Here is a 16694-nt window from a genome sequence, read left to right on the forward strand (position 1 = left end):
GTGCACTGATACACACAGTGGCTATTGTTCACCACCCTGCAGTTCATGCATTTTTGTGGGCCCCTTTGCTTTAGGGGCCCCCTGTTGGCCATAAAATGTCACTACACTGGGGGGGGGGGTAAGTGAGTAGACCCCCAGAAACAACAAACTTGCACCTGGATACAAACACACAGTGTTTACAGGGTTATGCAGAAGTGCAAGGAAACCTGTATAGTGGAAAGCGAAGAAACAGTGCTCAGGTCTTCTTCCACATTTTGGTGACAATCCTCTGGGATACCTTGTCCCAGTCCTGATCGGGACTGTTTTAAAAAGGGACTTAACCCTCAAAGCTATTTATCATTGGACTGCTTGGGGGGGGGGCTGGAGATTTATTGGGCTCTGTTCTGAGTTACTCCTAAATTGACCCTGTGGGGAGTTTTGCCTACAGCGGATCCTTGGGAGCCGTAATGAGGATTGAGGATCTCAGAGGAGCTTCTCAGTGGTGGGTCCGGTCGCTGCCTGGTCCTCCATCCTCTCAGCAGCACCCCCCGATGGGCTATCCATGCATTACGTTTCTGTAACCAGCTTAGTGCTGAGTGGCTACCTTGATCATGTGATGAAATGTTTAATGTTTGAGGTGTTGGAGAGTTTAGAAGCCAGCCAGGTGAATGCGAGGGCGTCTCAGGCCTTTAACAGGACACATAACTATATGTGGCTCAGAAAGGACTCAGAAATGTCTGGATAAATACAAACACATATACGGTGAGATATTGAGAGACACAAGAACTACTGAAATGAGCGGTTGAACCAGACTTCAGTTCTCTCAGTGTCTGTGGGTCATATCAAAGTTTGTCGCGTGTTCCCTCACACTCTGTCCTTCACGCTCCTTTATTATTTATAACTCTCTGTCATTGAGCGATGACCAGCACTAATACGTGACACTCTTGAATTTAGGAATTGAGTGGTGGGTGAAGGTGTGCGGTGGTAGTTATTATGCGGCGTTTGAAGCCGACCGACGCTTCTGAAGCTGCACCAGGATCGGAATCGTGGGCTTCAGAGGTTCTGTGACAGGCAGCCCCCACCCCGCATGCGTCCTGTAACTGGCTCTCCGCCTCCGGGTTCGTATCCCAGCTGCCTCTCCGTCTCCAGCCCTGTCACCACCAGCCGCATCATGGGCCAGGCAGCAGGTGACAAGAACGTGAGAGACTAATGGCACCTTAGGTATTGGATGGGGAATCCCTTGTTTTCCGTAAAGGAGCGCTCCTGACCTCAGCATTCTCCCGCATCCCTCGTCATGGCAACAAGGGTGGTGACACGCTCCTGTCAATGATGCCGAGCGGCACAGAGGTATCGATGGGAAATTAGACTGCAGGAAACCTTTGAGGTCTCTAGTGGCTTAGGGCCACTAGCAGCAGTGCCAACACCAGAACAAATCTGACAGCCGAGATCCTCACCGGGGGGGGCACTGGGGGGAGAGTTAGCAGGTAGCAATGGTAGATTTGTTGACGGGGGGGAGTGGTTGGATGGACAAGCAATCCATAGCTAAGGCTCCTGGGGGGCACTGGGCTAATATGCTAATCTTTTTTAGCATCTTTGGGTGATTTTTTGGGGCGTCACAGGCAGTCTTTCGAGGGGGGGCTAGGCCCCTCTGCCGCCCCCCCTTTTTCAGGGTGCTGAGACAAGTCTAAGACAAGATGGTGCCCTAGACTGTTGCCTGTGTTGCGATCCGACCTGGGCAAATGTCGCATTTAATGTCCCAGCGCTCTGGAAATCGGCGGATAATTTCCTGTGTTGGAGGGCTAATGTTTGCGGGTGTCTCTGCCATTGCAGGGTATTAACAGGGGCATCTCAAATACATTTAGAGGGAAATATCCCATAAAATGAAATGGGATGTACGTATCAATGGGTTTTACAATGCGAGGGTCTGGCGTTTTATCTGAAACACGCGTGAAGGACATTCGGGGGCCTCTGGCAGCCCAGTCTCCCCGCCAGCGTGTGAGTCTGAGGCCTGAGAGTGTGCAGAGCGGCCAGATGAATCGATGCTCATCTCCGCCTGATGACCGTAATCATCCAGCGTGGAACTTATTTGTGCAAATGATTGCTCTGTTTTGTGTGATTAAGTCGCGCTTTTCGTCTCCAGCTTCATCTGACAAAATGTTTCAGGCACTTCGATCGAGTCAGAATACGTTTGTAAGAAATTCATTGTCATTATTTTTATCATTATTATAATTAAAACTACTATTGCTCAGGACAGCAGCAGTAACTGTTAAAAGAAACTGCTTTTTGGAAACAGAGCATCAAAATTTTGTTCTGCGTGTTAGGAGGCATCGAGGACTGTAAAAACGCTGCTAATTGTGGATTTAATGTGTTTTTATTTCCTATTTCCAATATTGTCGTATCTAAACTGTTTTCACATATTCCCGGCCAAGGTCAGCGCTGTTTGACACCTGTGCATTTTTTTTTCTGCTCATTTTGTGTGTATGTGTGGATTATGTTTATATTACATTGTGGGGATTGAAAAACTGAAAATGCCAAAAGACTTGTATTTTGTCTGGTTACTTATGGTTAAGGTTAGGGCTGGGTAGGGGTTAAGGTCGTTATTGTTGGGATTACAGTTTTGCCCATAGAAATGAATGGAGAGTCCCCGCAAAGATATAATTACAAACCTGTTTGTGTGCATGTGTGTGTGTTATGTATATACAGACGCTCCTCTACTTACGAACTTTCAACTTACGCACTTTCAGACGTAAGAACAAAGAGAACTGTTAGTCCAAATTGTGTTCGTTGGGCTCCAGTTTCCTTTCCGCGACATCGTTTTTTTTTTCTGCGCACCAATTCCGCCTAGTGTGACTTCTGGCCGCTACTCCCGCCGCGCAGCAGCGTAGCGTGCGTACTCCCAGCATCCTAGCTATTTGTACTTGCGTATACCCTTAAAATGATGTTGAATAACGGCCGTTCGGAACATATCTCGTTCGTAAGTAGTTCGTTAGTTCGTATTGCGTTGTACAAATGTCCTCATTTGTGATAAAATGTGATAAAAACCTGTTATTTTTTTAGTCCTCAAATCTGTCAATGCAATCAAAAAACTAAAAATACCAAAAGTCTCGTATCTTGTTTGGGCTGGGTAGGGGTTAAGGTCGTCATGTTGTGATTAGAATTTTCCCCATAGAAATGAATGGAGAGTCCTCACAAAGATATAATTACAAGTCTGTGTGTGTGCATGTGTGTGTGTGTGTGTGTGTGTGTGTGTGTGTGCGTGTGTGTATGTGTGTGTGTGCGCACGAGGTCATCTCCCATCTCATTACTTGGTTCAGTTTCTGGCAGAGGTCAGATATACACACACCCAGTGACCAGGTTATTAACTATCCAGAACCGCTTCAAGGACGAGTTGTCCGTCCGGAGAAGCCTTTCCACACGCCGCTGTTGTCCCGAGCTGTCATTCTTGTGGCCTTCCCGATATCTCTAACGAGTCTGGCCATCTTCCTCTGACCTCTCTCATTAGCGAGGTGTTTTCGGGAACAGAACCATCGCTGACTGGATGATTGACTTACCGTTAATGTATCATTGAGGGGGGGATGGGATTTATTTCAAGAGAAAACTGTAAAATAGTTTTGGCCAGTCAGAGGGCCGAGGGGAAGAGATGTGTCCCCCCCCCCCCCCATGTCTATCATGTCCTCTTGGGTTCTCCTTGAAGGACTGGTGACTTCTGGTCCAGCCAGAGCTCAGCTGCTTTGCAGGCGCTGACAGGCCGGGAGCCGCCGATTCGAGTGTCCGAGGCGGACCGGGAGAGAGACCCCGCGGACGTCTGAGCCCTGGGAGGCGCCAAATGAGGCCTCACAGCTACAGGCCATGCCAAAGGTCCTCGCTCCAGTAGCCGTCTCCTGAAATAGCCGGCACAGAGGCGGAATATTTTTAGACTTGGCGCTTGGAGTGGAGGAATGATTGATTTTTTTTTGTTTTGTTTTTTTTCTTCTCTGTTGCCCACAGTTATGCATCCTTTGGAAAATGCCCGACATTAGCTGTATCGCTTCAGCGTTTTCCTGATCATATGTGACAGACGCTCCTCACTTTTTGGCCGGGGTTCAGGGTTCGCAGACTGTGAGTGATTTGCGTCCCGCCGGCATGACGGTCTGTTTACCCACCTGTTCGTTTCCTCCGAAATCTCCAGTGAACCGTTTATTCTCCAATTCTCATGATCAGCAAAGGCTGTTCTCAATCCTAATATTCTCTGTATATTTGATGAAAGAAATCTACGTATTATAAACAATGGTTTCAAATTTATTTCAGGCTTCCCCTAAAAGCTGTCGGTAATCTTAAGTTCCTCGTTATGATTGCTTATTAAAAGTTCCCTTTAATATTCTCGTTAACACACGTGATTGGTCCAAATCCCACCCCGTGTGAAGCGGAGAAGTGGCGCGCTCCGACCCTGAGGCTCCGCCTCCAGCTCCTGAGTCTCCCGAGGAAAAGCGATTATTGGCAATAATGTGAGCAGGTCTGCAGTTACTGTCGGAGACGTGAGCAGGCTTTTAGAGTCAGGAGGGAGACCCGGGTAAACCGATTAGAAAACACACAATATACAGACTCGCGTCTGAATCAGTTAAATGTTCCTGGACCCCTCCCCAGCACACATCATCTTTCTGTCGGGTAATTTAGTAAGTTATATGGGCCCTGGGCCACGGGGGCGTCGTAAATATGTTACGTTTGATGAATTACACAATATTATTAAAACCGAGCCTTGGATTTGGGGTGAAGGTGTGGCTGCCAATGCAATAAAAAACAGGAAATATTGGGGGTGGGGTTCATTGTTTTCCTTTTATCAAAATATTTGCGGGGGGGGGGACAACGAACCAGAAGGGGAATCTGCCCATTCCCAGAGGAGGGGGTCACTATGGGACACTAGACCTGGATAGTTTATGGCAGTACACCCCATAAAATATGCCCTAGAGACAAGTCCCCCCCCATCACCCGAAGGTGACGCTCCTGCTATCAGCTAGCTGCGTGCTAACGCAAATTGAAGCATTTCATTGCCTGCAGCCGCCCCTGCTTAGTGTACTGTTGTGATTTTGGTAAATAAACTTTGATTTGATTTCATTTGCTGCGACCTGGCCCCGTTCCATCAGGTAGCTGAGTGCTGCATGATTACAGGTAGCATTTAAACTGCGTGTATTTTGCTGTCAATAAGTAGATTTACCTCAACCTCCCCCACCGGCAGTAACTTTGATTGTAATGCTACTGGCAGCCCCTAGGACCCGCAAACTGAGCTGCGTTCTGAATGCCATCTCCCGCCTCTTGCTGGGATCTCGCCTCTGTTTCGCGCCGTGACTTCCTGCTAAGTGGCCCTCCAGCTTACCGCGGTGACGTGACTTAAGCTCGGCCCCTCCGTGCCACGCTAATCCGCCGGTCGTCACAGCTACTGTTTGCGGCCCTGTGCGTAACGAACACGGCGCAGAGTGTTTGGCACCATTTTATATGTCTAGTGGGAGTGAATGTTCCTACTACGGGTGTGATGTGAAGTGAAAGTCAGAAAGTACATGTGAGGGGAGGAGGATGCGTGTTCATCCGTGTCTGGGCTGAGCGCGGTGATGCGGAGGATGAGTTATAAAAGACAAGACTGCATGCCATCTCGACTCTGTACGATTACGTCTGTACGTGATAGAATGTGAGCCTCACACGACGGCCAGCCCTTGTCAGACTTGTCCAATGTGTCTTTGACCTGCTTTGCAGAAAGACATTGATAAGGTGTCCATATGACCTCTGACATCTGCATAAGGACCTGCTGAAGTCATCAGAGGTCAGGAAAGAACCCATGGCTCATTCTGATTGGTGGAACCCTACACTGTCATATTGTAGCTGGACAAACAGGATATTCTGGATGTTTTTATGTGTTTAATAAGCCTACAGGTTTTATATGAGGCATGCCTAAAACAGAAGTTACATATTCCGTTATTGGTACAATTTGACACCACGCCCAGAAATAACAAAACATTTTGGAGTGGCAGAATCTTCCCGAATTGATATTATTAGCGATCTCCTAATCCACTTTTTTGGTATGCCAATCTGATCCATTCAGTATTTATATCTGCCGGTTCTGATCCAATTTTTAAATAAATATTTACAGTAGGTGTAGGTGCATGCTTCGTCCGAGGCGTTGCACACGTTGCAGGTAGCTGATAGGCTACTTTGAGTTTCCAAATTAAACAATTTCTGTATAGCTGACATCTCAGTAGTTGGTAGATTCAGGCCATGTGCCTCAGGTTTACTGCAGCATATGACAGAATCTTACAATCTGCGCAACTGACGTAAATAAGGTGGATGTGGGAAATGTTGAATAGATCGGGCTTTGGATAGGACTGTGGTAGCCGATACCGCTCAATTAAAAAATACCTGGATCGGCCCCAATTACGATCTTTGATATTGGCTCGGGGACATCACTGGAAATTTTGCCGATATTTGTTTGCTGGTTCAACATATATTGTATATATTGTATTTTTGTTGATGAGCAGCTCAGGAAAACTAGGGTTGTAACAGTAAAACATATTTGTCGTGCGCCGATCTGTTACATCGTTTTAGGGACTTGCAATGAAATGCATGAACGCATTTCTTGACACGAGTGAAACCTAAATTCACAAGTTGTTGTTCGACATGATGCTAATCCTGGCTGTGAGTTGCTTATGGCTAGTGCTGGAGATGTCAAAGACCCTCCCACGTTACTCAAATCGGTAGTTTAGTATCATTTTGATTTCTCAAGAACTCACACCAACATCGGAGAGAGTAGCTGATAAGACCAAGACTGACTGTGGCTCTGTTATACCAAACTCAGATATGTCACTGGAAACACATCCAACATGCTGACTCATTTGAGACGACGTCATCCGAATGTATGTATGACCGGAGAAAGGCAGATGCAGCCTTGGGAAGTTAGTCTCCCAGCAGCATCTAAGGTGCTATTTTAATCATTTCAAAACAAATTGTTTCCCTGCTGTACCAAAATTGCACTAAACCATGAACCCAAGCAGTTAGCTTTGCTCATCTTATCCCAGCATCTTGGGAACAGGGGACCCAGATGTGGAGCAAACAGGAAACCTAAACGAGAACCTAAGTCACTTGACGGAAGGTACAAAAGCAGGGGAGTCTGTCCTGGGGAATGAAGGGGGTGGCAGCTGTTTGTGCAGACGCGGGGAGATCGGTACAAGCACAAACACTCAGAAGGCGAGTGGACACACTCACTGAGCTGGGGATCGGGATTAACAAACTCACTGAGCTGGAGGTCGAGATTAACCAATCCAGGCATGAGTAAACTTGAGCAATCAAGTAGAAGCAGGGCAGCGTAACGCTCAGGAACTGGACAAAGGTCTGCGATTGTTCACACGGAGGAAACCGGCTGGACCTGTTAAGTGGGTTAAACCATCAAGGAAAACCAGAAAGGGGAATGATACGCAGCTGAAGTCCATGTTCTGGACTGGGAGAGCTGGTGAGGGGGCGTGGCTGCAGTGCGGGCCCGTGTTTTGACCTCACGCATGTCTAGGTGTCTGTTTACTTCACAGAATCCAAAGTTTGCCCAAACTCTGCACTTCAATTGAGACGGTGCTGGAGATGTTTCTGCACACACTTGCTCATTCCTGCTTTCTGTCCTCATCATTCATAGGCACCCGGGCCGTGTTGCCAAGACCCGACCCGAGCACCAGCCCTTCGGAGCGGAAACGGCCTGGCCAGACCTACCCTGGCCTCCCCGCTGGAGCACAGGTAGGCAAACATCTCTCTTAAGGGGAGTTCCTGCACTGCATAATGTGTGTTTAATGAGCTATGAACACAGGATGAGGAAAAGCGGACCAGTGTACTGACAGATAAAGTACAAAATGAACTCACTGTTTATCATAGCGGTTTTATCTACTCTTTCTCCTTTGGAGGATATCAGCCACCCTCACTGTGAACAGATCTCAGGGGTCTAACTACATATTGCTTTAGATTGAATTGCTCAGAACACTCTTCTTTACCTTGCTGTTTTATACTCCTTTGTGTAAAGAGCATTACATCCCCTGCTAATTCATACTCTGGTCCTCCATGAAAGCGCCTCAATCGTCGTCAGACGTTGAATATACGGTTGCTTGTTTGAGTCCCTTTTTCATTTCGCCTGTATCCAGAACATTCTGTAGATCCTGTACACTTCACCTTAACATTGATTGATCAATGTAAAGATGCTTACGCGTAACAAGCATAATGACTGTTAGGTGTCTGCCTTGGCCACAGACCCTTTAAGATATATTATCGAGAAAAATAGAATTCAGAATAGGCCACTGTCAGACTGCTGTATTCTCACTGTGATTATGGCGAATTATGTATCTGTATTCACCACAAACTTGTTTCCCTTGGTGTGATATGTGTCATGGTATGGCATGATGCAAGGATGATCCACAGTACAGCTTAAGATCAAACGGGAACTTTATTTTAAACAGAACTCAGACATACATAATACAAACTGAACCACTAAGGGTCAAAACAAAGGCAGGTAGGTTAGAAAAGGATAAACTAAGACTAGAACTAGACACATGGAAAGATAGGGGAGAACACGAGTAAAAACATCTACTACAATCACAGCAAGACTGGCAGGTAACCCATACAATGACCCACAAAGAACAGAGCCAATGCAGGCATATTTGTACACAGGTATCCAGGACTAAACAAGAAATAGTCATGGACCATGAAACACTAAACGCTCTAACACTAGGAATGGGATGACCAGCGACACCTGCTGGCCAACCAGGAAAACGACAAACATGACAGGGCAGGGACTGATCCAGACAATATGCTTCTGGGATAGTGGGGCATCAGGGTTGGTCCTCTGCCAAACCCTTGTCTTCTACAATTGGTGGCCAGTAGATATTCTGGTGAGTAATCAGGATGACAGCTTGTGTCAATTTCTGCATTGGCTGACAGCTCTCTGCTCGAGGAGGTAGCGGTTATTCACCTGCATGCTGATTCTCCTTCATTTTCCTCAAGCTTTTTGAAGTGTGAACATGTGACGCTTATGCTAATTGGTCCTTCAAACGAAATTACATCAGAGCCACTCTTCCTACCCCTTTCTTAGCGACGCTAATGTGCCGCGTGAAATGCAGCCCAGTAAATTAAGAACGCCGCTAAGTCTGTTTATCTAAAAAACAAACAAAAAAATAAGCTGACAAAAAAATCTTTAGATGTCTTTTTAAGCACGCTAGGCGGCATCTACACCGATCAGCCTGGTGGCACACCTGTGTTTTGCTGAATACAGCCGCCCCGAGGGATATTGGTGTCTGTTTTCCTTTGAAGCTTGAATCTGTGTGACGTTCAGGAAGAATCACCCAGAGATCTCAGAGTTTCAGTTTGAGGAGCTGTGTGTGTTTTTTTTTTTCATGTCTGTTATGGGATTCCAACTAAAGCGGAAGTTTCCGTGGCAGCTGAAGACGCCTTTCAGCAAAGCCTTCCCTGTTTTTTATTAAATTCTCCAGGGAAACTTAACATTGGTGTTTGTGTTCACGCCTGGCACCTTATTCATTGTGTCTGTATGCATCTCATAGTCCACCTGTGCTAACAATAGTACCGTAGATACTCTCTACTTTCGTTATCTTCACATTGATTGTGACTCTGCTTGTGTTCAGTTTATATTGACGGTGCTTCTCAGCTTGTATTGACTTCAGATTGAAGACCACAACCTCTTTTCTAGAACCAAGCTTCTCCCTTCTCTCGTTAACAATGGCCTCTTTGTTATAGCACCTGCTGGCGGTCCAGCAGCTGGCATCAGCCGTGTCCAGCATGATGCCCACGGGCACAACAGGCCTCAACCAGCCCATCCTCATCCCCTTCAACATGCCAGGTCAACTGGGTGGCCAGCAGGGTCTGGTACTCACCATGCCCAATGCCAACCTTAGCAACATCCAGGGTCTGATGGCAGCAGCAGCCAGTGGCATCATTACCCTGCCTCTGCAGAACCTTCAAGGTAAGACAGCATGGCTCCACCTGGTGGTTGGATGACTTACTCTCAAAATGTTACTCGACTGAGACTGGCTTTTGAAGAACCTTAGGAAGCAAAGTATTGATGTCGAATTGTGTGGTGTGGACACAATGACTCCTACTACAGTGTCCAGCATTGGACAAGCAGACATGGACAGAAGAGTAGTGTAAAGGCAATAAAGAGGCTGATTGTAGTTTCAGTGAGGTGGTATGTTGATACTAAAGGGTGTTTATTGAAAGTAATTTTCTCTGTGCTGTGACGCCCAGGGTCCTATTGCTCAGGGTTAATGTGTTAAGGAACCTCGCTGCGTTCAGGCCTCTCTGATGAAGCAGCCTCATTTTACTGGTCACTGTCTAGTTAGTGGCCCCTTTTAATTTTTAATGCTTAAATGTTCCCTTTTGATCACAGCTGTAAATGGTTTTCAGTTTAATCTTTAAAATATTGTCTCTTTTATGCCATTAGCCTGAGTGAGGATGAGGGGTGTCAGCCATGAATCTTAGATGAAGGTGGGGGCAGGGGGGGGGGGGACAGATAAACTACAATTGAGAGTAAACTGCCAATAGCAGGGGCTTCAATGGGTGGGGGAGATGTTCATTTTTTTGGATCGAGGAGATCTTCATGAGTGTGAAGATCTTCATGGATTTGGGAGATCTTCATTGGTTGGGAGAGATAATTGTGTGTTTGGGAGATCTTCATGAATGTGGAGATGTTCATGGGTTGGGGAGATCTTCAATGGTTGTGGAGATCTTCACTGGTTGGGGGAGATAATTGTGTGTTTGGGAGATCTTTGTGGATCGAGGAGATCTTCACGAGTGTGGAGATCTTCATGGGTTGGGGAGAACTTCATGGAATGGGGAGATCTATATGGGTGTTTGGTGCTGAGGGACCCTTAGGAGGGAAGGAGAAGATCCCTTTGAGACATACGCAGTTCCTGCCCTGCATGCTCCTTCAGTACACCTGTGAGGACACCCCCTCCCCCCCGCAAGGGCTGTGATTTTCATGTCATGTGTATGTATCCATGTAGTGTATTTTCTTATTAAAAAAACCCTAGGTGAGTACTGGACATTGATTTTGTTTATTTCTCCTGTAACATTTTGTGTTGTGTCTGAGGTTTATTCTGGGATCAGCGTAGACCAGCTAAAAGCTGTGTGAGTTCTAGATACCCTGGCTGACATGTACCAGTGGATACGATGATAGTATTGGGATATAGTCACGTCTTAGTATGACTTCACCAGACATATATCATGTTGGGTTTTTGCACTCTCTGAAGGATCTGTCAGTGAAAATACCTTCACCAAATGCGGTTGGCTGTGTTCTGCTGCAGCCCTGTACTGTACATGTGACAGGGGCAAGAAAGATAAAGGAGAGAGGTTTCTGTGAGTGGGAGCAGAAAGGAGAAGATAAAGGTCCAAGGTGGACAGATTAGTGAGACAGAGTAAGGAGTGGATGCAGGTCTCTAGAGGACAAAATGATGCTTGTCTTGACTCTCCTTGGGTCCCCCGGGCTGTCATGCCTTCCATTGTCACCCTGTCCATGTGATCAGGCCCTATCTGTCTCAAGTTTGTCCTAACAGCACCATTGGTCTGTTCCTTGGCAAGGTTAAAGGTCAACCCTCGCACTGGGACTCGTCATGTGACCTGAGTGCAGACCAATGGCTGATTACTGTTAGGCTATACAGAAGCGCCTTTTCTCTGGAAGCAAGACAACGGTGCAGGCAGATTCTTTATTATTAAAGTTACTGAGTCACCCAAGGAAAAAGCAGGTGCTTAGTTATTGAACAGTGTGGCCATGGAACCGAATCTGCCTTCGTACATCGGTCAGCGGCGAGTGTGTCTGTGAGTGTGCATGTGTCTGTGTGTGTGTGTGTGTGTGAACACCCCATCTCATCTGCTTTCTATGAAATCAGGAGTTGGAATTGTAGTAAACTTTTTATTGGCTCAATTCCCATTCCTTTTATCATGCCATTTTCCATTTACAATATACCTCCTCGGTGGAATAAGCCAAGAAGCCATGAAATGAGACACAGATGTGCTGACGTTCAGTGGCTGCGATAAACGGCGGTCAAGGTGATGCGGGCTCCCCATTACGGGATCCCCTGGCAGGGGGAAGATGATAAAAAAGTTACCTGTCAGGAAGAGCACAGTGATGCATCTTCCACTGACTATAAAGCAAGGAGCAAGTAGCACAGCACGTTATTTTAACAGTGTCATTTTTATAAACGATCGCGTCTCTGGTAGCTACCGAAAGCGCGCTCTCGAAAAGCATGTTAACGGAGTTACCGCTGTGCATTTTCACTCCTGTGACAAAATTACATCGCGTCCTTTGAGGAGTCGCAGTAGCTTCCGGAACTTTCCGTCCGCAGTGTAGCAGAGGGAATAGTGTCTGCAATCCCATCAGTCACTCTTCCTCCTCATTCGGAGGCTTCCTCTCAGCGCATTGTCCATCATTCCTGTACTCTCTCATTTTTTGTCTGCACTTTACAAAAGGAATTCAAGAGTTGGAAGGTGGACGATGTTCAGTGGAAATGTTTCTGTATGTGGCACTGGGCTGGCCAGTAAAGCCTGCTCAGTTCCAGCACATCAGCATTTAGATCTAACCATCTGCTGGTTTTTAGAACCCCCCTGCATGCTTTATCTCCATCATAGTGTGAGGGCTGAGGGGGTGAGTTCTCTGGCTCCGCCCACGTCATGTAATAATCATGAGCACGTGTCACAGAGGAGGCAGTGCTCTGCATAACCCCGGAATTCCGCTGAGCAGTTAAGCCTCATTGCAGCTGCGATGCAGTCGCAGTGGCTGATCCCCCCCCCCACTCTTGTCAGTGATTTTGATTCTACCCGCTTTGCTAAAGATATGCAGCGAGTCTAGTTTGCCGGATGCCACTTCTGACAGCAGTTCCACCTGCCAATCAGGTAGCGCTTATCTCATGAATATTTATGAGTTTTCCCAGCCACCCTGCAAACAGATCTGCTTCTGGAATGCTTCTGAACCGCTTTTGGTCGGGGTCGAGGACATGCAGAGGACGGAGCCAAACCGCGTCGCAGCCGGAACGCAGCGCAAACCACTCTTGGTGAAATTCCGACGTAATCCTCCTCAGCAGTGGTGTTTACCACCACTCATATCGCCTATTTGCATGGACCCCTAAATTTTGGGCCCCCTGTTGGCCACAAGCAGTCACTACACTAAATGTTAAATAAACACATTCCTTATTTAGGAGATGTGGAAGCAGCATGTTCTGCTGACCAGCTACCCAGGGGCACGGCGGGCCCCAAAGTAACTCTAACCTTAACCCCAGATGCTCGTCAGTTGGTTTTGGGATAATTTTACCTTATATTTCGGTTTTGGAACGATCCAGCAAGGTTGTCATGACTAGTATCGCAGAACAATGTTTTATCTATTATTTGTAATCCTTCCTCATATCCTCATAGTCATGACCTTTGACTTGGAAGCACTATCAAGGACTTTGAAACAAATCTCAACAGACGCAAGTAAGCCAATATTCTCATTCTGCACTGGAGTTGATTAATGACTTGGGGAGGGTGGTGCACATTCACTGGGGGGGAAGTTGGATAAAATAAAAGCTTGACGCGGAATCTGCGTCTCTGTGTGTCTGATGGCCGACGCGGGAATCGTCTCCAGCAGAAGCAGCTACACAAAGACTCAGGGCAGAGGATTGATTGATTTGTTGTGACAGCAGCCGGATAATGGAGAGTGAGGTGCCAGCGGAGAGGAAGGGGGGATAAAGGTTTGCCGAGACGCACCGAAGCGGCGGCAGCTGGTTCCGCGTTCTCCTGTCCCCTGATGCCGGGATGGGCTCCATCGCCTGTCGCGTGTTCGTGTTAGTACCCCAGCCAGAAGCGAAGGAGAGAGACCGGCCCAGAAACTGCGGCTCCAGCGCTGAGTATAAACACAACATGTTACACCAACACTGTATGGCTGAAGACGGCAACGCTACTCGCGCTCCTATTAAAGCACATCAGCTCCACGTTTCTGCAGAAAGGGGAAATCGTGCAATAAATGTTATGCGCTTATCTTAATCACCCTGTCGCTGTAATTTATATGTCTAGCCATGTGTACTATGCAGGGAGGAAAGCGTGACTGATATTTACTCAGTTATCCTGCTTATTAAATACGCGGAACGGCCAGACATTTCTGCAGAGACTCAACAAAGAAGGTCTGTTTGTGACGTTGAGGCTGGTGTCTGAGACTCGCAGGGGTTCAGTGTGGCCAGCCACCACCTAACCCTAACCCTAACCCCTAACCCTAACCCTAACCCTAACCAACCACTGAAACACCTCCTGCTTTGTTCCCATACTGAAGCTCTCCATACCTGGCAACTAGAGTTGTCTTTAAAGTAGTCCGTACACAAAGTTTACATTGCTGCAAAATAAGGCATGAATCACAAGTTAGTGAGTGTGGCTTTAAGCAGAAAAACACACACCCCCCCTCCCTGCCCCCCCACCAGTTCTCCTATGGCAAAGCCACCACAGATGCCTGCCGACGCTTCTGAGGGTCTTTAGCCAGAGGAACGGTGAGAGGTCGATGAAGAAGCAGGATCTTTCACACCGCAGGTGAAGGCCTGGTCCTCGGCACAGATGCACTCAGTTTCTGGTTCTGGAGGCGAGAGCGTCTCCCTGCGTCTCCCTGCGCAGCATTGAGGAGGTGCGACCGTCCGGCTTCCGGGTCCCTCGCAGGGGCGGTGCTGACGAATCCTCCTCCGGTAACGCGGATCCCGTCTCATGGCCGTACAAACGTTTTCTGCCAGAGCCCGAGATCCCGCCTTCGGCTCGGTTATGAAATGCCGTCCGTCATAAGGGGCCTTTCATTCAGCCCGGCGCCGGCGTGAGAATGTGCGACTTTGCAAAGCGGTTTGCAAAGTCGAACGGCAAATGGGGTCAGCGGGAAAGGTCAGCCGCGGGTGTTGGCTTTCGCCGTGTAACAAAAGCCAGCGGTCAGTCTCTTCGGAGGCGGGTTAGTAAGCCGACGCACAAGCAGCATTAGCAGGAGCGTGGGGGGGTCACACGCCCGCTAAAAGGAATCTGCGGTTTTCGGTCGGCGGCCTGTGCCCTCGACACTTTAATTAATAACCGTGCTTTCCGGGGGCTTGCCGCCGATCCCCGCGGAGCGTCTACGGGTAAAAAGCCCAGAGCGAGGCCTTCTGGACGTTAATGATCCCCGAATAAGCAACTGGCGTAACCTCAAGTACATCTCGGACACGTCAGATGGGCCCCCCCAGACCTCAGGGTCACCACGCGTGGGGGAGGGTCCGTTTCAGTCATAATCAGAGGAGCCGCCGTTCTGTACACCTCCGTTTTGAAGCTTCCCTTTCTCCTCTCCTCTTTCTCACTCACTTCTGCCTTCATCCGTTTTTATTCCCTTCTTTTATTTCCTAACCCCAGTCAGCTCATGTCCCATCTTCCTTCCTCCTCATCACTCCTTCCCCATCTTCTGTCTCCTCCTCATCTCCCTTTCCCATCCCTCCTTCCCCGTCTTCTCCTCCTACCTCCGCCTGCTCCTCAGCCATCTGTTCTCACATCTGCCGCGAAGTGTGATGCCTCCCTCACCAGATTTTCCTCAGCGAGCATCCAGATTAATATCTTAGCTGTAAACGAGGAACGTTGAATGAGGTCAGACAAAGATACTTGGCGGGTTCTGTGGTCTTCGTGTGACGTGATCTTTCACATCACAATGATCTTTTTTTAAAATTCAGATTGCAATGCTACATTAATGCTACATCTAATTATCTACTTGTAATATTTCAATATTTGCTTTGCCCAACTGGACTAGTACAGTGAAAAATGCAGTGCAGCCAGTGGGCTGATGTTCAGCTTTTTGTATCTGCCCTTTGCTTAAATTACTCAAGATTTTCAGCCTTGGCACTAACCCTGCAGTCGCTGATCTCCTGGTGCCCTGATGTTCACGCCTGAAACACGGCAAATCTGGCAGAAGAGCAGGGCTTTTATTAACTGGGGCATTTCTGACCATGAAGCGGTGAGTAACGGCCCTGCCCATCTGTACGAGGGGTGGCTTGGTTGACTCCACCTGCCCCTGCCCCGTCTCACACCCCCACGACCCGAAGGGGGTCCAGAAGCCCCCCCGCTCCATGCTGCTCATCTGGTGATGCGGTTCATGTGCCGATGGCCTGGGGAGGACCTGGGGAGCGCAATAAGTGTGCGACTGCCTCCAGCCATCCGTTATGTGCCGTCCCGAGTACAGTGTCCTGAGGAGACCCACTGAAGAAGCTACCACAGGAGCAAAAAGCGAGGAAGCAGGGGGGGGGATCACACATTCCTCCCCCAGCCAGACCACCCTGAGCAGCTCCCAACTCCCCCCCCCCCCTCCTCAGACAGCTCTCCCGACCCATTTCCTACGTTGATGTTTTTAAGTAATAAAAAGCGACTGCTTGTCCTGTTTCTGCATATCGTACCCTGCGCATTTTAATCTCTTCCAATCTAAATTGTTGCGTATCAGCACTGGTCCTCCCTGACTTTTCGTTTTTTACGCACCCTTCATGGAAAGAGGTGTGTTTGTGTGCAGTAAACAGCGGCTAAAATGCCAACAGCGCTGGGCAGGACGCTCCGTTACTCCCGCACATCAAACCCCCGCCATCGATTCTCCCCTCCCCCTGGGCTGTCCTCTGAGCATTAATTCTTCATGAGGCTTTCGGGCCGCGGTCTCCGCTTCGGTCCGCTTACCGAGGTGTGAAGCACTTAATAGCCGCCCCCAGCTCCGC

The 16694-nt window shown here is 48.1% G+C and overlaps 1 protein-coding gene across 3 annotated transcripts in view; it reads left to right on the forward strand.

The window, feature by feature from the left end:
• LOC111846194 (POU domain, class 6, transcription factor 2-like) overlaps positions 1 to 16694 on the forward strand; it is a 52312-nt gene that overhangs the window by 18844 nt on the left and 16774 nt on the right. For all 3 annotated transcript variants that reach the window (XM_023816155.1, XM_023816154.1, XM_072711267.1), the window contains exons 2-3: positions 7625 to 7722; positions 9724 to 9949. In XM_023816155.1, coding sequence (XP_023671923.1) covers positions 9766 to 9949 — 184 coding nt within the window. In that variant the 5' untranslated portion in view covers positions 7625 to 7722; positions 9724 to 9765. The remainder of the gene's footprint in view (positions 1 to 7624; positions 7723 to 9723; positions 9950 to 16694) is intronic.

The sequence above is a fragment of the Paramormyrops kingsleyae genome, chromosome 4 (genome assembly GCF_048594095.1).
Source record: "Paramormyrops kingsleyae isolate MSU_618 chromosome 4, PKINGS_0.4, whole genome shotgun sequence".
In the NCBI taxonomy this organism is placed as follows: domain Eukaryota; kingdom Metazoa; phylum Chordata; class Actinopteri; order Osteoglossiformes; family Mormyridae; genus Paramormyrops; species Paramormyrops kingsleyae.